The sequence below is a fragment of the Rattus norvegicus genome, chromosome 10 (assembly GCF_021556685.1).
Source record: "Rattus norvegicus strain SHRSP/BbbUtx chromosome 10, alternate assembly SHRSP_T2T, whole genome shotgun sequence".
In the NCBI taxonomy this organism is placed as follows: domain Eukaryota; kingdom Metazoa; phylum Chordata; class Mammalia; order Rodentia; family Muridae; genus Rattus; species Rattus norvegicus.
The window spans coordinates 6,889,111-6,913,795 of record NC_141543.1 but is presented as its reverse complement, the minus strand read 5'-3'; the positions used below and the strand labels follow the sequence as shown (position 1 = coordinate 6,913,795).

General features: G+C 43.4%; 1 protein-coding gene across 14 annotated transcripts in view; it reads right to left on the bottom strand.

The window, feature by feature from the left end:
* Positions 1-5,423: 5,423 nt before the first annotated feature.
* Marf1 (meiosis regulator and mRNA stability factor 1) overlaps positions 5,424-24,685 on the bottom strand; it is a 44,681-nt gene continuing 25,419 nt past the window's right edge. For all 14 annotated transcript variants that reach the window (XM_087569608.1, XM_087569607.1, XM_087569617.1 and 11 more), the window contains 11 exons: positions 23,144-23,364; positions 22,252-22,394; positions 21,991-22,124; positions 20,407-20,609; positions 19,527-19,754; positions 15,080-15,310; positions 12,369-12,581; positions 11,028-11,088; positions 10,827-10,943; positions 9,889-10,059; positions 5,424-7,889 (listed from right to left, as the gene is read on the bottom strand). In XM_087569608.1, coding sequence (XP_087425734.1) covers positions 7,648-7,889; positions 9,889-10,059; positions 10,827-10,943; positions 11,028-11,088; positions 12,369-12,581; positions 15,080-15,310; positions 19,527-19,754; positions 20,407-20,609; positions 21,991-22,124; positions 22,252-22,394; positions 23,144-23,364 — 1,964 coding nt within the window. In that variant the 3' untranslated portion in view covers positions 5,424-7,647. The remainder of the gene's footprint in view (positions 7,890-9,888; positions 10,060-10,826; positions 10,944-11,027; positions 11,089-12,368; positions 12,582-15,079; positions 15,311-19,526; positions 19,755-20,406; positions 20,610-21,990; positions 22,125-22,251; positions 22,395-23,143; positions 23,365-24,685) is intronic.

Here is a 24,685-nt window from a genome sequence, read left to right as displayed (position 1 = left end):
TGTTTTCCTTCTGGGGCTGGGACTTACATTAGTGCTCTACTACTGGGCAACTGGCAAACTTCTTGAATCTGTTCTTCTGTTCTTTGATGCTCTCTCAAAGCTACCTCCTCTAATGAGGAATACAATCATTAGGTTACATCTGGCTGGTACACATCAGTCAGCCTCATGGTCTCTGGCCTGTGATACAGGCACACACATACTTTATCTCAATGTCTTGGTGTGCTTCAGACTTCCCAGGAACACCTCTGTCAGCCCCCTTTATTTTACTTATTTAATTTTGAACTTTGCATTTTTATTTACAGGTATGTATTTATATGTATGTGTATGTTGGATGTTTACAGGCCAGAAGAAGGTATCAGGGTGTTCCCTCCCTGGAGCTGGAGTTATAGGATGTTGTGAGCTGGGAACTGAACTAGAGTCCTCTCAACATGACACTGTTAACTGCTGAGCCATGCTTCTGGCTTCTTATTACATGGCCTCTTGTCATGTATCTCTGGTCAGTTAAACCTAGACCAGCTTGACCACAGGCTGTTTCACACTTGTAACTGTCCTGTTCTTTCCCCTTTAATGCCAGGGTCATAGACTTTCTAGTCTCTGCTTGGGGATCTTCACCAGTCTGGTCTTTTCTCTCTTCCACTTTTCAAACACTGCAGATGGCCAACTACACTCCTAGACTTGGTTTTCAACCTGGATATCTATCCAAAACCCAGATTTGCCCTGAATCAACGCTGGAATACAACGTGCACATTAAAATAACATATCCTAAGACAAGGATTGGCAAGTGGCCATCTAAGGCCCGCCTGCCTTCTTTGTAAATAAAGTTTTTTTAACCTTTATTTTGATTTTATGTGTATGGGTGTTTGGCCTGGGTGTATATTTGTGCATTGCCTGCATGCAGTGCTGACAGAGACCAAAAGAGGATATTAGATTTCTTCCCTGGGACTGGAGTTGTGACAGCTGTTACCACCATTTGAGTTGATCACAGGTCCTCTGGAAGAGCAGCCAGTGTTCCTGACTATTGCAAAACATTGCCCTCATAAAGTTTATTGGAAAAAAGCCAGTTTCACTCAGTCACAGATCATCTTTGGGTGCTTCTTTGCTAAATGGTAGAGCTGATTATTACAGAGCACATGGTCCCCAAGTCCCAAAATATTTACTCTCTTGGTCTTAAGATGAAATTAATCAACTTCAGGCTGACAGGATGGCTCAGCAGGCCAAGTGCTTGCCACACAATCCTGGTGACCTGAGTGGATCCTCTATAGAAGGAGAGAACTGATTTCTGAAAATTCTCTTTGATCTTCAGACTCATATTGCATCATGAGAATATTCCCAACTGTTCTCTACAAACTAATTAATCTTTGAAAAAATTAACCAAGTTTTTAACTTGGTATAACTTGGTACTAGGTTTCTTCAAAGTATTTTCATGTTGGCGAAGGGTATTCTCTGTTCCCATCTACCTAAGGACATGTCCTCTTGTCCTTGACCTATTACTCATTTCTATTCAACTGCTACGTCTTTAGCACCTACTTCATAAGTTATCTGTAGAGTGTGACCTCTCCTATGGTAGCCACTGTCATTGCTTTATCAACTTTTATCAACTACAACCACTCATTAGCCCTTCATTACTCCTCATTCCACATCAGCCTACAGATTCTTCCTAAGCTATTTTCATGGTAGAAAGAAAAATCAGTACTCCTTTCTGCAGCTTATCCCTCTTCCTGCACCCGAGCCTTACCTCCTGATACTAGGACGACAGGTTCCCTTCAGTTCCTTGGTTCCTCTTGCCACCTTCTTTGTTGACATGACTCCCAGCTCTTCACGCACCATTTCCCATGCCAAGGACATCTCGAGTTCCTCACCAGCCAGCCCTTCTTCCCACATCTCTGCCTCTAGACAAATCATGCTGTGCTCTACAGCTGAAATGATCTTTGAAAAGCACCAATGTAACCAGGTCTGCTGTTCAATACCCTCCTGTGTCTTCCCACAAGCACAGTGAGAAAGTCCAGGGACCCAAGCTAGCTTTCCCCAATCCAATCCTTTTCTGCATCCTCTTGTCAGTCCTAGGTTCATGTCTTGGTTCATTCTGACTTAAGGGAACAGATATAAACTGAGCAGGAACTACCAGGGAAGGAAGAAAGTGCAGAGTGAAGCCTAGGAGGGGACGCTGTACAACACCCAGTAAAGCACTAGCCTGGAAGCCGGTGCATTAGACAGGAAAAAGCTTCCTCACTGTGATACTGCAGGGCAGTAGGCTCATCATCCCCAGTTCATAGATGGAGAAACTGAGGCTCAGAGTGGAGAGGTGATGAACTCGAAGCCATATAACATGTGAGTTGGGTTTAGGCACCAGGATCTTGAGCTGTCCTGCACAAGGCAGGAAGTGAGCATCAGGGCTGGGTCAGAGTGCTGAGGCCTGCAGGCTTAAACAAACATCAGGCATGTTTCAACTTGTGGATGTGTGAGGTAATTCCACTAGTCAATGCAGTCCTTGCCAGGTGCTGGGAAATAGATTATGTGAAGCTTGTATCCTAGTGAGGGAGACAGAGGTCAGTGTGGACCTGGGAATAACCGACCTTGTATCCTAGTGAGGGAGACAGAGGTCAGTGTGGACCTGGGAATAACCGACCTTGTATCCTAGTGAGGGAGACAGAGGTCAGTGTGGACCTGGGAATAACCGACCTTGTATCCTAGTGAGGGAGACAGAGGTCAGTGTGGACCTGGGAATAACTGACCTTGTATCCTAGTGAGGGAGACAGAGGTCAGTGTGGACCTGGGAATAACTGACCTTGTATCCTAGTGAGGGAGACAGAGGTCAGTGTGGACCTGGGAATAACCGACCTTGTATCCTAGTGAGGGAGACAGAGGTCAGCGTGGACCTGGGAATAACTGAATCTCCTTGCATAGTAGGGTTAGCCAAAGAAAGGGGCTTCACAGCAGAGCTATATTGCTCAGATTAAAACTCCAGTGATGCTCCCCTTGAGGGAACTCAGGTCTCCCTGTACTCATTCTCTACACCTCCAGTATCCACCCTGTAAGACGCAGAAAGGCACAAGACTAGGGGGAGCTTAGGGTCAGGCATGTGATAAATGAACCTGACACCAGCAAACCAGCAGACAGGAAACTACAAATAGGAAGGCTAACGAGCTGTGCTAGTGTTCTGACAGAGTAGGTTCTGCTCTCAAAAGGTAAGCAGAAGGGCTGTTGTAGGGGAACACAGATGAAACACCTTTGTAAGCCAAGGCCCAATGCCACGTACCCAAGATTCCTGTGCCTCCCCAGGGCTGGACCCATGACGAATGATCTCTGAACCTTAGCATCTGCTAGTGTAGGATTTGCCACAGGTCTACACTCCCATCCTTTGTATGATAAGACACACAGTTCAGACCCCTTTTCTCCCTACACCCCAGGATCCAAAGTTGCATAGGGCCCGGAACACAAAGCAAATCTTCCAGCATGTATATGAAGGAGGAAGTGAGTTTCTACCATGGGAGGAGACCGACCCATGAATTAGATGTCCTTTTTCCAGCAGTTCCACCACTCTCTGTATCCCCACCACTCTACCAATTTCCTTTCTCCTTAACGAAAACACTCTAGGTCAGTGGTTCTCAACCGTCCTAATGTTACAAACCCTTTAATACAGTTGCTCATGTTATGGTGAACCCCCAACCACAAAATTATTTTGTTGGTACTTCATAGCTGTCTTTGTTTGGGTTCCCATTGCTATGAAGACACACTATGACCAAGGCAACTCTTATAAAGGACATTTACTTGGCTGGCTTATACTTCCAGACAGACAGCAGCACGCAGACAGACATGGTGATGGAAGAACCAAGAGTTCTGTGTCTCAGTCATTGAAAGGAAGCCAAGAACAGACTGTGTCCTGTGGCTAGAAGGTCTCAGAACCCACCCTCAGTGACACACTTCCCCCAACAAGGCCACACCTCCTAGTAATTGTGTTCAGTAAGAATTATCTGAAATGTAGTATATTTGGTATGCGATCCCTAAAGTGGTTGTGACACACAGGTTGAAAACTGCTGCTTTAGGTCCCTTCACACTTCAACAAACAACTCAAAATCTCCCTCTCATGTTGAGAAGTTCCAAGGGCAGCTTCAGGTCCCACCTGCTCCTACCCAGCAGGCTCTTTAGGAAAGGATGAAGATTTCTCCCTACCTTCCTCTTTATGGACCATATATATCTATGTACTGTTTGGGGTATCCTGAACAATTGTTTTCCCTAGTCCTGCTGTAGAATTAAAAAAAGGAGCAGAGACTGTGGGAATGTGGAAGGAAAGCTCACATTCTAGAGTTCAGACTTTCTGAGCAAGGAATCACATACACATACACATACACATATGCATGCACACGCACACAGGCCAGAGTTCAACATTGGCTGTCTTACTACTTTCCACCTTGGCTTTTGAGCCAGGGTCTTTCAATAAACCTGGTGCTTATCTACTGCTAGACTGGCTGGCTGGCCGGCTAGCTAGTTAGCTCTAGTGATGTGCCTGTCTGCCCCGGGACTAGGATTATAGGCCTGGCTACCATCCCTAGAATTTTAGGTGTGCTGGAGAGTGAAACTGGGTTCTCATGCTTGTGCAGTCAGCACCTGACCCACGGAGCCATTTCTTCAACTCCATTTTGTGCAAAACTTTGCTATGGTAAAATTTGTTTTGAAGGCACTGTCCAGTGGCCCTTGGGAGCACGTATCACAGATTTTCCCAAATTTTAAACCAAGAAGCAACTTGTCTTGTTCTTTCCAAGGTGGTAGAGATTGGGGTGGGATATGGACTTCATAGCTAAAACTATGTAAGAAGTCTTTCCTTTCCAGACATAATGGGAAAGCAGAAACCTGACATACAGACAGTACACATGTCTTGAAGAGAGAACCTAGGATTCATCCTGGCTCTAACTGGGAGGTTCTCTTCCACTTGTGGAACAGGATAAGAGCTGGAAAATCCAAGTTGTATTCACATGGTGCCAACAGTCTAGTCTCCTGCTTCAGCCCTCAGCATCCCTTAAATGCCATCCAACTTACCTGATGCACTCCAGACTGGCCTACATTTTTTTTAAATAAATAAATATATATATACACACACACACACATATGTTGTTGCTGGACTCAGGACCCCTGGAAGAGCAGTCAGTGCTCTTAACCACTGAGCCGGCTCTCCAGCCCTGGCCTACATTTTCTGTTGCTGACATGACTTTCCAGTTCTCTTGCCTCCACCTCGAGATGATTTATATGGTGCCAGGAATCGAACCAGGGCTGTGTGAATGCTACGCAAGCACTCCACCCACTGAGCTACCCACAGCTCCAGCTTAAATGAATAACTTTTCAGGAGAGAGAAAAGGAGAGGCCACCCAAAATGAGTTGATTAGACTGGTTAATAATTCCACCCCACAAACAAAAGCACTCTTTACAGATGCTTGCTCATAAAGTTTATTGACAACTGTTTGGTCCCAACACACAAACAGCACTTGAACCCCCCACGCCCCCCCCAAAAAAGTGTTCAAATTTGACAGTTAAGAAAAACCTCTTGTCTCCCAAGTCTCATCAAGAGCAAACAGTGTAGGATGGGAGGATGGGAAAGGGGATTCTGGTGATAACTTTTGTCTCTTCAACAGATAAATCTAACTGGGTACATCCTTCCACCCAGAAAAAGTGTCTCATTATCTCCATGTACATACATCATAGCATCATTATCTAAGCCTCTGGATAAAGAAATAGTGATTGGACTGGCCTCTTGGGCATGTCACGCTCTGAGAGCTTCCAATTGAGTTTTCACATCTTGTGACATCTTGTAACAGCAATGGTTAGTCACTCCCCAGATCACACACCCATTCACTGTACACAACTCTTCTTTGTTGCCCACAGAACCTGACCTTTGAGATGACTCCAAGTAACTTTAGTGAAACCTAGTGTTTTCAAAGTCCATAGTCCCATCTATGCTTGCAAACCTTTAGTCTGAGCAGGCAAGCTTAGCCTTAGGACGTCTGCAAAAGAGGCAACTCACACTCCTAACAGCAACTTTATCACTGCTTAGAAGCCTTAAAGAATTGCACATGTGCACTAAGATTGCAGAGGAAGTGCAATGTGGCCTTAAAGAGGAAGTGCTATCAGGCCTCAGAAAAGAAGTGCAGCCAGGCCTGCATAGAAAGTACCTTCAGGCATTTCACAAAGAGTGGCAAGCCTGCAGAACATTTCTAGAGCAGCTCCATCTGGGGCAGGTCATAGTGCTGAGAACTGGGAATCACTGGCTTCATTTAAAAGATATTGATTAAAAAAATTCAACTGGTAAAAAAAATCTCTCAACCTTTAATTTTGTGACATTTTTATCAAAATGCTGGCCATGAAATAAGAATCCATTTTCTGGCTTTCTAGAAAAAATAATATAAACATTTCCCTCGAAAGAAGTCATCTGACTAGTGGAAGACTGTGTGCCAACAGGTTCTCTCTGCTCTATGAATGGATTTGCCCTTTTTGCCCAACAGATACAATCCATTGTAAATGTCAGGTCTCTCCAACAGCGGTGAGAGGCCACTCATAAGTGGATACCTCAGGCACCCAGAAGAGAAGGCCATTCCACAAGGCAGTGTCCGCAAAGGCTAGCTTTTCCCAAATGCCAACATCAGCTACCATAATAATAAAAACCCAAACATGCTTCCAACAGTGAACAGTAACAGTAAAGCTAGACACTATTAAAGACGTCAAGATGAACTAACATGGACACACACATCTTCACATTGAGAGCTTCCCAGATTTACAGCCAATTTTTAAATCACAAGAACAAGGATCAACCTTGGCCTTCAAATTACAGATAAAACTCTGGTTTCTTCTTAGTGGAAATAATATTGAACCCACACCATTTGAAGCACTTCACCACTCAGCTGATTTACAATTTATGCATTTAATGCATAGTTTAAAAAATCAGACTCTAACCATTACCTCTCAATACACAATATGTCATTCAAATGCTGACTTAAATGGATGACATCGAGACCATCTCTTTTCCTTAAACCTTACCCTTATCAAACGGAGACAGACAGAGAAGGGAAGCATGAAATAACTTTCTAGAAAGCTCTTAATTAAATGGAATCCCCAAATGGAAACTTTTTTAAAAAATGGGATGAGGCCACATTGGTTAACCACAGACATAGTTACATAAAAAACAAGGCACACCAATAAGTCACCTAGAAGCCAGGAACTTTCCTGTCAACCGGAAAATGGCTCTCTTGCCACTCAATCATGCCCCAGTGTGTGACCCACAGGTTTAAGGACATGTTTGGCTTCTTGAACAACCACAAATACATTTGCTTAAACAAATGATGGAGGCTGCTCAATGGGACTCAATCCACTTCCTGCTGAACGATCTCTGCTTATTTCTTCCCAACCACCACAATTCACAATAGTCTAGAAAAATTTGGTAAATATAATACAGATTCCTTAATGGAGTTCTTTCAAATAACTGGAAGAAATAAAGTAAGAAAAAGTTCATCTGAAAGTTGGAAACAAACATTTCCCTATGGACCATTAATAAAAGTGGCTTCTGGGGTCAAGACATGAAATAAGGTTTTTAAGCCTATTTTTGTGTGTAGAATCAGACAGTTTTCCCCCCATCCTAATTTAATTCTGTGTTCAAACTGGAAGTTAGAGCTTGGTCACAGGTGCAAAAGAAAAGTTGGCTGCCAATTTGACTCTATTTTTGGGCTGCTTTTTTGCTGGGCTTTCCACTGCATCCTTGCTAATCAGTAGCCCGGGGGCTTCTGAGGAGGGTTTGGGAGGAGCAGAAGCAGATGCTGGGCTACTGGGTGAGGAGTTACAGGACAGGTTCCCCTTCTTTACTGGTATTGGAATTTCTGTTTTTTCTTCTTGGTTTAAAAATAAAACTCCTAGAAAGACAGAAACATAAATAGATTTATTTAGTTCTAGGGCTCATAAGAAGTACTTGTTTTCAGTTCATCTGTATTTAAAAAACAAAACAAGCTTATAAAACCCCACCAGGGCCAGATGTGGTAGGTGGCTTGTAAATCCAGCTCTCCTGAAGCTGAGGCAAGATTACCATAGTGACAGGCCAGCCTTGGCTACAAGTCAAGTCAATGTCTCAAAAACAAACAAGCAAGCAAACAAACAGCACCCAGGGGGTGGAGGCAGAGGCAGAGGCAGAGGCAGTCAGATCTCTGTGAATTTAAGGTCAGCCTGGTCAACAGAGCAAGTTCCAGGACAGCTGCTGGGGCTGTTATACTGAGAAACAAAACCCCCAAACCAAACAACCAAAGCACCAAATGTCACACTTATGTCACAGTTTAGGTATTGGCTACATGGTGAATATGATATGTCACAAAAATAAAATATTTATGTGATACATCACTTTTCTTTAGATTGCAAATTGTTAGACATGTCTTGTTGGCCACCTATAAAGGCCAGTTTTTCTTCCTCAGATTCTGCTCCTTCATTCCTCTGTCTTCTGACTAAGACTCCTAAATCTGTGAATGTTCTGAGGCAACAGGGAGAAAGACCTTAGTGCTTGCTAGTGAATATCTGCCCATTCCTTTTACAGAGGCCACATGCTTGCCATGGTGTTGATGCCAGACAAGGGAAGAGTCACTTGGAACCACGTTAGAAGGTCAGCTGGCTTTCTTCAGAGTGTAGATCACATGTAACACACATGTGTTGGAGAAAGACAGACCACTGTGTCTTAGAAGCCACCTGTGTATAGCAAGAAACCCGATCCCAAAGGCACAGGCCAAATGATAGTGACAGAGAGATGACACAGCCCCAACTTCTCCTCAGATGGGCGGGGACCTGTGTTCCTCAGGCTCTTCTTCTCCTCTGTCACAAGCATTTGGAAGAGCTCTTGTGTACATGTGCAGAAAGGTGAGCACCCATGAAGAGGCAGCTCCATCTCTACAGAGTACACAGTGAAACTACGGTATCACTGCTCTTTTCATGTCATAAGCAACGTCAAACTCTCCTGGCTGTATCTGGGGCCAGTTGTGTCAAACACTGCCTTACAAAGACGGTAGACAGTGGAAGTGCGCCAACAGCAGAGAACAAAGTACAGGCAGAAAAGAAGAGAGTCAGAGTCAAGTGGCAAGAGAGGAAAGTGAAGGCTTTCCACAGAGCATCTGGGACTCCACAAAGGCAGAATGACAGACTAACAATCAAAAGGCCTTAGTCACCTAACCCGTGGAGCAGAGGTGGTGGCCCACTAGTAGTATGGTCCATCAGTCCCAGCACCTGACACAGGGTAAGAACTTGAATGGACTTCACCTCAGGCTAACCTTAAGTTGCTATGTTAAGAAATCAGCATTTAATTCCAGCATTCAGGAGGCAGAGGCATATGGATCTCTGTGAGTTAGAGGCTAGCCTGGTCTACAAAGCAAGTTTCAGTCCAAGCAAAGCTATGTAGTAAGACCCTGTCCTAAAACAACAACAACCAAAGAGGTCACGCTTCTTGGTTTTTAGGTCACAGGACTCCAGGGCCTCAACCATAAGTACCTTGCTCAAACCAGCTTCCTAAAGCCCCAGAATCCACTGGGACCTAAGTAAATGTTATGTAGCAAGTGACAAGTGTTGCCTAAGGAGCAGCTGAACTCAGACATGGTACGAAGGCCAAAAGTTCCAGAGGATGTGGGACAGGACTTAATTACTCAAGGGCTCTTCCACAGCCCAGTGCCATTAGCCCTCAACGTAGATTATACCAGATTTATAAATCCTATTAGCAGCAAACCCAACAGGGAAGGGAATGAGCTGAATAATCAGCACAGGTACTTTTATACCTGAAACAGTATTGCTTTTCCCTATGTTCATCAGACACCTCCTACACTGGCATCATGGGTCATCTGCAAACCCACAGACAAGTGCCCAAGCATATGGGGTGCAACCTACCCAAAGGCTCCTGAGGGTGTTCCTCAAACTGAATGAGATCAGTGGGCTGCAGGATGACAGGATCTGGTCTTAGCTGAGGGGATGGCAGGCATGAAGGAACAGGAGCACAGAGAAGGTCAACAGGGGAGCTGTTGGCCAATTGCAGAAGTTCCTGCTCCATCTGGCTGGGTCCTGCAGAGAGAAGGCAGGCAGCTAGCTATATTGAAACAGGAACAAAGGTCTGCTCCTGGGGCTTTTCTCAGCCTCAGAAGTCAGCATGAAGTAATCAAGCACTCTCTCTCTCTCTCTCTCTCTCTCTCTCTCTCTCTCTCTCTCTCTCTCTCTCACACACACACACACACACACACACACGTACGTACGTACGTATGTATATATATAAAACAAAAACCAACCAAACAACAACGCCATTATCACAAGACCCCTGGCAAACAACACACCAAAGCCAGCAGTCTGCTGAAGATTTGTGCTCTTTAGAAGAGAAGACTCTTCAGAGGCCCAAAACGGAATTAGGATATTCTTTAAGGAACTTACACAGATAATCATTCAATACCAGTTGTTAACTACACACCAAACCGCACTGGGGGAAAATGAATATTTAGGTCTAGAGAGATGGCTCATGCAGTTAAGAACATTTGTTGCTCATGTAGAAGACTTGAATTTGGTTCCCAGCACCTACATAGTGGCTCACAGCCATCCATTAACTCCCATTCCAGGGGACCCAATGACCTCTTCCCATCTCCTAAGCACCAAGTGCACACATACATGCAAGGCAAAATATTTATACACATAAAAATAAAATACATCTTAAAAAATTTTAATCTCTATTTAACTTTAATGAAATTGCTCACTGTTCTGTTTCCTCCACATGTCCTACCCCAAGCACTTCCTGACCTTTAAGGCTCTGTCTATGTCCTTGCTTTCCCTCTAGTACCCAGTACCTGTTCTGAGATGGAGCTCTGAGGCTAGATGGGGTTCTGGCACCTCCAGGATCTGCCTGCTGACTGCAGGCTGGTCTTCATGATTGACAGGGGAAAGGTCAAATGAACTTAGCCGGTCTAGAAGACAAGAGTGCCCATCAGAGAGGAAAGTCAGTGAGAGAACCACAAGGCAGTCAGGGGAGGGGATGGGAGCTTACTTACTTTTCATGTCATTTTTTAACACTACAATTCTCTTATGACCATGTCCTTTTATCCAGACCACCTGCACACAAGACATATTCTGGTTAAGCAGTGGAAAAGGAAAGTACCCTAACATTCAGGAAAGTGGGCCTCTTGTGCCTGCATCTCACATACCAGAGTGAGAACTCAATAAATGCCAACAGTTTTTCTATGCTTTCTCTTAGCTTCTAAAGCAACACTCCACCTATTCAGCCAAGTCAGGATGGAAGTAGGCCTTGTCTCCTAGGGCTCTCCACCTAACGCCTGCCCTCAGCTTCCAGGAATTCTTCCACTCCTACATCGGAGGCTGAGCACCTTCTGTCTCAAATGCTTGGACTCAAGAGGACTTCGGATTTGGGAATATCTGACTATATCTAGTGAGGTACCTTTAGGATCTGGGAGCACTGAAACTAGAAATTCAACCATATCTCATAAACATCGTATGCACATGGCTTGAAGGCACTTTAAATGAATTTTTCCTTTTATTAATAGTGAAAAAGTGTTTTCACTGCAATCCATCACAGGAGGTCAGGTGTGGGCTGTTCAGTGTGGTGTCATGTTGCCTTCAGAAGGTTTTAAAGTATTTTGGGTTTTAGAATTTATTTTAACCCAGCCCAACTCCTTTACCAATATCTTCTGGAGCCCGGGCAGCAGTTAGGATATTGCATTAGCTTCTTCCCCCACTCCACTTTCCCTCAGCTCTTCTGTGGACAGCAGTAATGCTTTCCAAAGGTAAAGCTGGGCTCCTCTGCCTTCTCTACAGTACAGGGAAGCTCATGCCCGGGGGAGCAAGGACCTCGGAAAACTCCCACTCTAGGCTCTAGCACACTTGTATTTTTCACTTTTATTTTTTTGCAGCAATCTCCCAGAACAGGTTCATTGCCTCTCACTGCTGCTGGCTGTTCTTCATTGTGCAGGCCACATTATCTACCATGAAAACCTACACCGCTCTGCTATACAGTAACTCACAGACATCTGTGATGCTGCTCCTGCAAGACTGTTAAATGCTCAGGAAGTGGGCCTTGCCTGGGCCATTCTCTATCAAATGATCACAGGGGTCACAGCTCTGCTGCTCTAGACATATTACACTCAGGACATCGGCTTAGGTGTCCTGTCTGGTTAGGTGACCACTGAGCACATTTCTAGAAGGAAGGCCCAAAACTTACTTGGCACACAGGAATAAAGGTTTATAAAAGTCACCGAGAAACACTAAACTCACTCTTCATATCTGGCAGCATCCAGGTAACACCTTACATCAATGATCAGGAATTAGCAATGGCTCTTCAGGAAGACACTTTCCCAGAAGCTGAGGAAAACACCTACCTGTGGGATGGCTCCCAGTAGCTCCTCCACACTACTGTAGCCATAAGTTTTGGGCTGCAGTGTTTCTCCTACATATTTAGTATAGGCCATGGCAAATTCATGAAGAAAAATCTGCTGGTAGTGATAGGTATGAAGCAAAGACCTCACATTCTTTGCAAACAAGTATAGGCTTGTGAGCTTCACACACTCTTCTGCCTTATCATTCATAAAAACCTGGCCCAGAAGAAAGAGGAAGATTAGAAACTTCCTGAAAGACAGGCCCTATCTGCTCTGGAATGAGGGCCTCCTGCCAAGAACATTCAGGGAGGCCCCAAATCACCTTGGCTTCCAAAGGAACTTTCAAAGGGGCTCAGAGAAGGGTCCCCCAGGGGCTGGAGAGATGGCTCAGTGGTTAAGAGCACTGACCATTCTTCCAGAGGTCCTGAGTTCAAATCCCAGCAACTACATGGTGGCTCAGAACCACCTGTTATGGGATCTGATGCCCTCTTCTGGTGTTGTCTGAAGACAGCTACAGTGTACTTATATATAATAAATAAATAAATATATATATTTTTTTAAATAATAAGGGTCTCCCAGGAGAGGCTCATGGCAAGACTTAACAGACCCAGGGCAATTTTGATTTCTCTGCAGGTGTAATACTGTTGAAGCTTAAAGAAACTGGAAGTGCAGGGAAGAAAAGTAGGGAATCTGTAATCCCAATGCAATCAGACAGGAAAGGTGAGGCAAGACAGACAGACAGACAGACAGACACACACACACACACACACACACACACACACACAGTGGCTGTTGGTACTAGACTTCATCTCCCAGAGAATATGTGAGGCAGCAAACACACTATCTATAAGGGATCTGATACCTTCTCTCATGGAGGAACATATGCAGATAGAGCACTCACATACATAAATAAATAAATCTTTAAAATAATGTTTCTGAATCCCAACAATCAACAAGTACTTCAAGAGCAAAGTGGTAATGAATCCAAGGTGTTTGCAGCAGCGTCACACACTCAGTGCCACCATGCAACTCCAACAAGTGCTGCATAAAGGACCTAGTTAGGTTTGCATCTGAGGTGTGCTATTAATAGCTGTGCTCTTCTGCTCATATCAGGTTTCTATTATTCAACTCTGAAAAACATTGAAGATGCTTTAGATCCTATAGTTTCAATATCCAGCCAAGATTCCTTTACATGAAAACAAACAAGCACATCCATCTCAATATGCAAAACAAAATACCATGTGTAAATGGTAAAGCATTCATACCAACCAGTCATTTAAAAACAAATTTCCTTATCATTTATCATCAAACAAATATTTGCTTTGTATACCTGTCTTACATAGTTCCATACCAAGGGTTGAACTGCAAAAACTTAACCAGCACTGTTTAAGCAGCAGATATGCTGATATTACCAGAAGAAGGGGCACCACTAATGTCACCAAACCATGACAAGCTCTTTATCTTGAAGCTCAGAACTTGCATTTGGTGGAATGTAATTCACAGTTTTTAAAGTGTCAGACTTGGGGGCTGGGGTAAAGCTCAGCATAATGCCTACTTAGAATATAATTTAGATATCAAGAAGGACTTGATTTCCTTTAATTATTGACCTACCACATAGTCATGTGTGTTTGATTCACAGCACAATAAACAAACAAAGGCAATTAAAAGAAAAAAGTAAATTATACCTTCTACCACATTTTTTTTCATGCCCTAAAATGTCTTGTTTGGTTTTCTAAAGCTGAAGTTAGGTAGCTGCAGGTTCAGCAGGCAAGAGTAATACGCCTCTTGCAGAGGACCTGGATTTGGTTCCCAGCACCCACATGGCAGTTGACAGCCATCTGAATTTCCAGTTCCAGAGTACACAAAACTTTCTTCCAACCTCCATGGGCACAGTGTGCAAACAAACAAAACACTTATACACATAAAATTTAAAAAATAATCTTTAAAAAGCTACAGTTATCTACTTTTTCAGGATTAATTGACACTTAAAAATTTTTATTTTTTAACATTATTGTGTGCATGAGTGTATGTATGTATAGCTTCAAATGCCTCAGCAAGTGTACAAATACAGCCACTCCTGGGAAACACTTCCACACACTTGCTACCGTGTGTGTGTTCCCATGTACACACACACACAAACACACACCACCACTTAAAGAAAAGAGGAAATGGAGAGATATAACTCAGCAGTTAAGAACCCTTGCTACTCTTGAAAAAAACCTGGATTCAATTCCCAGCACCTAAATGATCAACCACCATTTGTAACTTAACTCCAGTTCCCTGTGCGCTAAAGCCTCCTTTTCTTCTCAGTTCTGTGGGCACTAGGCATACATTTGATGCATACATATAAATGCAAACAAAACACTTGTACACATAAAATAATCTAACAGTAAATGATACATTTTTAAAGGAGATCATGAATTTGAGAGAGAGCATGGGAGGGGTTAAGGTGAGGGAATGGAAGGGAGATCATTTTTTTTTTTTTGGAGCTGAGGACCGAACCCAGGGCCTTGCACTTGCTAGGCAAGCGCCCTACCACTGAGCTAAATCCCCAACCCCGGGAGATCATATTTTAATTCAAAAAGATAAAAGCATTACTAAGACGAAGAAAAATAACCAGCCATTTTTAAGAGCTCTAGCGCCCCTCCAGCTGTACACATACTAAGGTAGATCTAACAGGCTGAGAAGCTTCTGATATGGACTCACACACATACCTCTACTAAAGAAGGCAGACTCTTCAGTAGCTCAGTCAAAGTCATGAAACCATATTCACAGGGGTTGAGAGGAGTACTGTGAGTGGTTTCATAATGTCTCTTGAGCTCATCAACGGGAAGATAAGCATCTCCTTCCCAAGACATCAACACCACCAGCAACTGAACAGTGAGAGGCCGCAAAGACTTCCGGGTTATCAGTTGGATTTGTTTGCCAGACTCCATATCAGCAACCTACAAAAAGGAGAATACAAGTCCAATTCAGATCATCTCATTCTGGCTAATGAGACCAATAGAGGAACCCACACACAAACAGCAGTGCGTTTCTTGTTTATGGCAGACCAACACGTAGAAAGAGACTAGAGCAGAAATTGTTTTTACCCTCCCTATAGTCTATAAGCTCAAACTCCTCCTACTCATCTTAAAGAAATTTGGAAGACACTGCCATGGTTCTCTCTACTTCTTTGTTCTCCCTTCCTTGCTGCTTTCCCCTTAGGCAGAGGGACAGCAGGCCAGCTGGCGCGTCGTGGCTAAGCTAGCGAACACAGGGAAAGTTGCATTTCTCTGATGTCTATGTAGCCAAAAATAACCTTGAATTCAAGATCCTCCTTGTTTCTACCTCCCATGTGCCAGAACCACAGATGTATACCACCACATCCAATTTGTGCAGCACAGGGAATTGGGCCAAAGGCTTTAGTGTATACTGAGCAAGCACTCAACCAACTGATCCACATCCTTCCCTAGTCCTGGCTTACAACCTTCCTATCTACCTGAGATCTTCCCCCCAGCTCCCACTAACATCTTGGCCAGTGGAAACTGGGGAGACCTGGACCTGTCATATATACCATGTCCTTTCAATCCCTCAACTTCTAATTGATTCCACTGCAGACACCACTCCAGAGAGACACATTCCAGGCTCTGTGTTTATCCACTTCTAAAATTGCACATTCTCACACATCATAGGGTGTCTGGGGTAGACATGGAATGGAAGACAGAGGTGAACTGATCAGTCCTTCTCACTCTTTGTTAAGGAATGTAATCCACTGCCATTAATTTCTCCCTTATTGTTAAGAAAAGGGCTGGAGAGATGGCTCATTGCTTAAGAGCACTGGCTACACTTCCAGAGGATCAGAGTGCAATTCCCAGCATGGCAGATCACAACCATTTGTAACTCCAGTCCCAGAGGACCCAACACCCTCTTCTGGCTTCCACGGGTACTGCATATATGTGGTGCACAGAAATACATGTAAGCAAAACACCCATATACATAAAAATAGACAAACAAACAACTATTCTTTGATAGCATTTAATTCTGCTGGGCAGGACAAAGACCTAGCTAAATGATAGGTGGGTATATCATAAAACAATGTATTTTTCCTTTCCAGAATTTCCAACCCCCACCCATAAGCCAACAATGAAGCTTAGGTGTGTCTGCCCATCTTTCGGAGTTGTGATTTGGAAAAGCCTAACTATTCCTTTTTCTTCTGTATTTTCTTCCAGATAGTCCAGAGCCTAAGCATGTGCTCCCTAGTACTTTGGGCTTCCTTACATTTTCTGTAAAACTGCCTCCCCACCAAGTGGCTTACCTCTGTGCCAGCTTCCCAAATGGCGTGGCCAGCCCCCAACTCCTCTCCCATCCCCTTTCTCCAATCAATCCTCTTCAAGGCACTGCCAGTCTGGAGATTTTTTCTTTAAAACTCTAAGTGACCTCCAGCTTCTATTTTGAATCTATTCTTATCTTTGTACATGAGACTGAGAACCCCAAGAGGAAATTCAGACTTCCCATTTCTCATATAGCAATGATGGCTCGGCTAGGACTCCTTAGGACTTCGGGTAACACTCCTTGCTGCCTTTTAAGTACATAAAGGGAGGAGAGGATGGATTTGTTCCTGCACCACCTAGACAGTGCTACTGTCTTCAATCTCCCCATCTTCTTTCAAGTCTCACATGACTCCTTTCTTCATGTGCTTCTGCTTCTCCCCATCCCCAGTACTGAGGACTGAAAACCGGGCTTTGCAAGCTGGGCAAACTCTACTATTGAGCTTAACTCTAGTCTTTTTATTTTTATTTTTTTAAAGTTGGAGATAGGGTCTTGTTAAGTTGCTCAGGCTGTCCTTAAATTTCAAGTTTTCCTGCTTCAGCCTCCTTAGGCCCTGGGATTATAGGCCAGCCCTCTGTTACTCACTTTTCTGCCCATCTTAGCACTAAGGGGCCACTGGTTCACTGGCATTCCTGTCAATAATTTAAGTTCTTTTGCCCCTTAAGTCCTTTCCATTGTGGTCATCTGGCCAGCTCCTACCATGAACCCAACCATCAACTTCTGGACCTACACTCAGATGGCACACTTATCCCTACCATTCATTTGTGGTGAGCACTAGCTTCCCTGACTCCACAGTATCACACCTTCTCTGAGCTCTTCTACCTTAAGCTCTGATCTCTCTCCTCTTTCAACATTTACCTTAACTTGTTGAGGTTTTGTCTTTTACTGACTATTGTAATGAGTCTGCAGTAGTCACTGTGACCTGGTCCCCAGTTACTTGTGATTGGTAAATAAAGATGCCAATAGCTGGGCAGAAGAGACACAGGTGGGGTTTAGGTTTCACAGGCTTGGAGAGAGAGGACCAGGAGGAGGGAGAAGGGAGAGCTGTCAAGGAATAGAAAAACAACATGCTGGAGGAATGCTGTGGTTTACCCTGGAGTTATTTGTATTTTGATGCTAATTTCATTGCCCCAAGGATCATACTCAGGACTCACAAGACTTCACCAGAACCTTCTCCTGATTTAATTTGTAAAATACAGGTGAGGGCAGGTACAGGATAGGAGGAGGCCTGTCATTGGATGAGAAGGAAGGATGGGAGGGAGAAAAGTTTGAAGGAAGAGGAGGAGACAGGAGGGACAGAGAGTAGTAGCCACGGAGGAGAGAAAATGGAAGTTGATATTAAGATACCATTCTGTGTGTTTACAGGTTGTTATGAATGTTCTTAAAGAATGGATGTGTACTGGGCTTTGTATGTTTAGGTGGGCAATTATATCTTACCAATTGGGTCAAAGGTTATTGTGTTGTGTGTTCTTTCATGTGCAGATTTAAGAGAGTGTGAGGCGGCTAGTCTGGGCCACCATGGAGTAGGCATGTGTGTTTCTGGCATGGAAACCTGCCTTGGAACTAGATAGGTAGAGAGACTGCTGCCAGGCTCAGAGAAGCCTTCAGCAGTGTGATATGGGATGGAGCAGAGCGGGTCAGAGACTTTGCTAACAGAGATTAAGATACCTAGCAGCTAGGGGTTGGGGATTTAGCTCAGTGGTAGAGCACTTGCCTAGCAAGCGCAAGGCCCTGGGTTCAGTCCCCAGCTCCGAAAAAAAAGAAAAGAAAAGAAAAGAAAAAAAAAAAAAAGATACCTAGCAGCTATCTTGGGGCACTTCGGTGTAGACCTCATGGGAATAAAAGACAGCATTTTTATTTTTTATATTTTTACAACAACAGAGGGAGAAGGAGAGCTGCCATGGGCAAGGGCCAACTGGAGTTAAGAGCAGCCCAGGTGGAACACAGTGAATAGTGAGTGATTCCTTGGGGTTACCGATAGGAAAGTAGATTCTAACATGGAGGGGAGGCAGCTGCTTAGCTATTGTGCTGCCTAAGGCTATTGAAAAAATCAAAGGCTGTGTGTTTTATCTGGGAACATAAATGGTATAAGGGGGATAAGAAACCCAGTAACAAGATTTACTACTATTTTCTACTACAGTAACCTTCCACTTAATGGTAACATAGCATCCTTTTCCTGGTGACCATTTAGTTCCTGGTGCCAGATTTAGTTTTATCAGATCCCATCCAACAGCCCCAATTCCTGTGAAAGATTAAGGCAGTCCCTTCTCATGGCTCACCTTCCACCTCCTCATCAGACTACCCCAGAAGTGCTTCTTGTCTGTGTTGGAACACTTCTCAGATCATTGTTCTTTGAAAGTTTTAAACCTACCCAATTCCAGTACCTGGACGTCATCCCATGTGATTAGCTGTGGCTCTCCCACTTCCCCTCACAAGCAAGCTAGCCAAAAGCTGTAGCAAATACTGCTTCCACTTTCCCTTGATACTTCATTGTTCAGTCTCTTCTAAGTGCTGTTCTCAGCAGCACGACAGTCCCCTCCAGCTACCTAAGTCTCATGGGATGCTACTGGTCACTCCCTTCTTATCTCTTGTAATGGTTCCACCTCTAACCTGTCGGTAATAAATATATAACCAGATTCCAGCATGGCAGAGGTTATTATACCTGAGAATATATACCTGAGTATATGTGCCAAACTAAGCCACTTCCTAGTACCTATTAAGGTTTCAATGACCCACAGCTATGAAACATCAGCAGGACCCACAGGGTACACACAAACGAAATGTTGTAGTACATACAACACCTCACATAGACCATGCCACAGCCTTGTCAGTAAAAGGACACTGGCTTACCTTTACAACATGGCAGAGCTTCTGTGTCAAAGCTGAGACTGAACTGACATCATAGTCTTGGAGACGAAATGTATAACCAAAAGTTTTAGCATATTCTGTGAACAGATCTGTCATCATAAGGCAGTTACCCTTTTGGGAACGCAAAAGCTTAACAAACTGGGCAGCTAGAGCTTTGAATCGCTCCACTTCAGTCAAAGTCAGGATTTTCTCTTCTCCACATTCCAACACCTTAGAAACACAGAGGGCAGAAGGAGAGGTTTAAACACATGATTGTCTATAGAGTTAAGTGACACAACACATTGCTCACTTAAGATGGGAATGTGTCAAAAAGGCACACTTCAGCAAAACCAAAGAGCTCTTCCCTCAGCACTCAAACACACATGTAAGACATTCTTTTTCCTGGCAGTAAATTCTGTTATGTATGTTTTATAACGAAAAGTTTTTAACATTTTTGGAGTCAAAGATAATGTTAAAAAAAGTAAGAGAAACCCAGACCTGCTAGGAAAGCTTGGTATGAATATTCCCACTCCGCCTCCAAGGCAGTTAGGAGTTAGTTAGCCTCCAAGGCTGCTCAAATTATCCAGTTTACTATTTAAATCACCTCATCCTATTTTCAGTAATTACTCTCACACAAGCTGAAGATTAATTTTGATTATTCTTGCTGTTTACACTAGGCTGGCTTCAGTTACAGAACTCCCCAGGCTCCACCTCATGAATTCTGAGATTACAGAACAAATTGCACATTTACCTAAATTTACTAATTAGGTCAACAATACAGTTTTTTCTGATGAGGCTATTTCAGACTCATAACTATAAACACTTAACATCTCCAAAATACACTGCTCAGAAAAAGTTAAAGAATTAGAATCTCTTCACTTACTTGTAAAATCTCAGGTATGGCTTCCAAAAGTTCCAGCAACTTGGTAAATCCATAATATGCAAGTTTGCACTGCCGGCCAAAGTGGTGGTGGTAAGAGGGAATGAACTTGTTAAAGGGCATTCGGAAATGGGGCTGGTGGCGCAGCAAGTCCACAACATCTTTGGAGAACTGCTTTGTCCTTTCTATTTCATCCTGAGTTCGTTCTTTAAAAAATAAAGCACCTTATAAATCAGGCACCCACATGCTGTGTTTAGTAGCAACCCTGAAGGGGCTCTGTCAGGGTCACAAGAGATCAGCTTTGCCTTCCTCAGCCCACACAGCCCACACTAAACTTAGAACTAGGTTCTTGGAGCCAGTGGTTCTCATACAGGCTAAGGCACAATCCTGGGTAGCAAAGGTGCTATTGTGGGAGGTGAAAGATACACTTGTCTTCACCTACAAGACATGGATAGTTTCTATAAATCCTGTCCACTACACCTATGTGAACAAGATAGACATACAAGTCTGGGTGCTCCAACCAATAAGTGTTATTTCTGAACACTCACGTGCTTTTTGTTTATTCATTTGATCTCCAGTTAAAAGTTGTCAGGAGAAAGGAGTTATTATGCATCAAAATTGTAACAAAACAAAAAAAAGTACTTAAATATTGATCTTCCTATCTGTTAATTTTTAAATTGATTGAAAAAGGACACTTTTTTTTTTTTTAAATTAACTTGAGTATTTCTTATTTACATTTCGAGTGTTATTCCCTTTCCCAGTTTCCGGGCAAACATCCCCCCCCCTAATCCCTCCCCCTACCCTTCTTTATGGAGTCTGTTTTAATACTGGAAGCTTGTGACCTCAGGGACGCAGAGACCCTCTCACTGGTAATGGGCAGAATAAGGTATCTCCCAGACTTAGCTGAACTACAACAACTACAAAGACAAATGCCACATTCCTCTGTGTTTATTTTCTTCCAAAATATGCACAGTGAAATAATTCTCAGAGCTAAAATGGATTCTCCATCATCTCACACAGACTCTAGAAACATGCACATAGCTGAGAAGCATTTAACAAAATGCTGGTTATAGCTCTTCTCCTTTGAGTAGATTCTTTGCCTGCCTGCCTGCCTGCCTGCCTTTTCCTTCTTCAAGACAGGGTTTCTCTGTGTATCCCTGGCTGTCCTGGAACTCACTCTGTAGAGTAGGATGGCCTTGAACTCACAGAGATCAGCCTGCCTCTGCCTCCCAAGTGCTGGGATTAAAGAAGCCCCACTAACCAGTGTGCTTTCTTACAGGGCACATGACTTCCCCTCTTCCAAAGAACACAGGTTTTGTGCACCAGGTAATGTTACAAGTTGCACTTTCAAAGGAACCATTAAGAGCCACGGAAAGGGGGAGAGAAAAGCACACCCCCACCACATACTCACACAATTAAAATAACTACTCCATTTAAAAGTAAACAATGACTAAGCTCAAGCCCACAATCCCAGCACTTAGGAGACTGAGGTCAGAGTGCTACTGCCAGCCTGGGCTACACAGTGAAGTCGGGTCTCAAAAGTACAAACAACAGCACCACTGAGATAGACAACATTCCTCTATATACCTCTTTTTCGGATACAAATGACCATGTCATCATCTTGTTGGGACAAGCAAATAGTTGTGTCTGGGATCTCTGATATTATATCAATCAAGTCACAAACACCGTATTCCGTGACATCCCAGTCCTTTGAGAAACACCTATGTTTTAACATGGAAAATGGACAAAGAATGAGTATAATCATTGCCACAATAACAAGCTTTACAAAAAACAGATTGATTGATTGATTGATTGATTGATTTTTTGAAAAGCTTCCCGTCCACTCACCAATGATAAGCCTGTGAGAAATCGCTCACAATGACCTGCTTGCTGGCCTGGGACTTGAGAAGTTTCAGTAAATCCTGAGTAAAGCGCTTCACCTGTGCCCTATGAGTGAGGGTCAGTAGACGCTTGGAGCCCATTCCAAGAATCTGAAAATGAAAAGTTCTAATTACTAACACTATAAAGAACTCAAAAGATATGTCAACCTTGTCTCTGGTCTTTCTTGCTCTTGTTACCTCAGACTATCTCCCTCAAATATATGCTTGCAATGTGAAATGGACACAATTCACTAAGTACAGTTAGAAAGAACAATGACCCTGTCTGGTACCAAGATCATTTGCTTGTTTTCAAAGTGCCTCAAAAGGTCATGAGCACAAAGAGGAAGTGCACATGTTCAGTCTGGATGACTGATTTCATCTCTAAAAGACAGATGAAGTTTTTCAGGCCTTTTTAAACAAGTAGGAAATTATTAAAACATTGTATTCAGGGACGTTATAGGTAGTCTAGATAGGATCCAATAAACCCTAGCACAGTGACTAATGTCCAACTCATGAAAAGTAGAGCACTTAACTCCCTGGTAGGTACCAACTTTTAAGTACATTATGCTCACAGCGGCCCCGTACACTAATGAACATCGTAAAGAACATTGCTGGAAAGCAGGCATCAGCCCCTAAAGACTAAAAGGAAAACGCCCACAGACCTCTAAGGAATTCTTTTAGGTTGGAAATTTGTAGTTTCTTGAGAACTCGAGTAGCTTGTGCATTTTGAAGCAAGCTCTTACAGGCTGTTTAGCTCAGACTTTCTGAGAAATGAGAACTATTTTGTTTCAGTCTTTGGTTGTAGAGCTAAAGTCCTGGAGGAACCCTCCTTTAAATAAGTAACCCCTTGTATCCTTTACCTGCAACACATGAGGCACGGCTTCTAGTAGCTCAATCAGCTTGGAATATCCATAGTCTGAAACCCGGCACTGCTTTCCAAAATGGTGATGGTACAAAGGGATGAAATTACTGATTGGTAGTATGCAAGATGGTTGGTTCTTTAGTAAATCAATGACTTCTCTGCTGAACTGAATCAGCTGAGGATTTCTCACAGGGCTTTTAGAACGAAGAAGCCAAGGGTCTAGAAAAGAAAAACACCATGAGGCCTTAGGCGTGATTTCACTGGCTCAAAGACTATCTTGTGTGCTTAGCTCAGGATCACAATGCAGCAAGCAGCTGTTTCAAGTTTCAGCTTCTATACACAGGCACTACAGGACCACATGACCAGACCCTTTTACTACAGGGAGGCAAACTATTTGCCTTAATTCTCAAAAGGTGTCAAAAATAGAAAACCACAGAGCACTCTGAGGTTATGGTAGAAGTGGACGTTAACAAAGACTTCCCAGACTACACTGGCTATATTTCAAGAATCCATTTGTAATTTACTCATCATATTTCTCCCACAGACACAGTATAGATAGGCATCAGGAAGGTGGCACATTAATTATCCAATAGTGGAGCTGAAATTTTACCCAGAAAGCTATGGGAAACAGTAATTTGAACTGGATGGGAAACTGAGGCGGAACCAGATTTATCCACCTACCTCATTACAGCCCTAGCAGGACTGGACCATCCATCCTATGAAGACATGTTCACAGCAGTATTCCTGACTGTCTCTTAAATGCTAAAGAAAGAGCTCTGCACCATCAAGTTTTGAAAACCTTAGGTGCTCACACCTGAAAAAAGCTCTATCTAAAAAAAGGTGTTGCAGAGATGGCTCAGGGTAAGAGCACTCACTGGCGGCTCTTCCAGAGGACCCAGGTTCAATTCCCAGTGCCCACATGGCAGCTCACAACTGTCTGTAACTCCAGTCTCAGAGCTTCTGACGCCCTCACATAGACATACATGGAGGCAAAACACCAATGAACATAAAAAATCAAATAAATTATTTAAAAAAAAGCCTAAGTAGTGCTGGCATAGTGATCTCTGCACTGGGGCAGGGGAGGCTGAAGCAAGAGGATTATGAATTTAAAACAAGCTTTGATTATATAAGTAAGACACTATCTCTGGTAATAATGATAATGAAGATGATGATAATTAAAAAAACTAAAAAAAAAAAAATCAGATGAAAATCTTTATGGAGAAGTAGAAGGAAGAAATTTGTGGGCTCATAGCACAAGAGGGAGGATGGGAGTCTCCCATGGCCCTGTGCAGCCTAAGACTGAGAGGAAAAGATGGGTTTAGGAAGGTGCTTCTGTCCAGGGCTCCCCCAGAGCAGCTGACTCAGACCAGGCTTCCAGTTCCTTCTACCTTTAAACAGAGGTGCAAGTCTAAGAAGGAAGAAAGGGCCAAAGAAAAGGAAGAGTGAGTGAGTGAGTGTCTGAGAGAGAGAGAGTGTTGATTTTGTGTGTGTGTGTGTGTGTGTGTGTGAACTGGCTCTCTTCTTCCACCATGTTGATCCT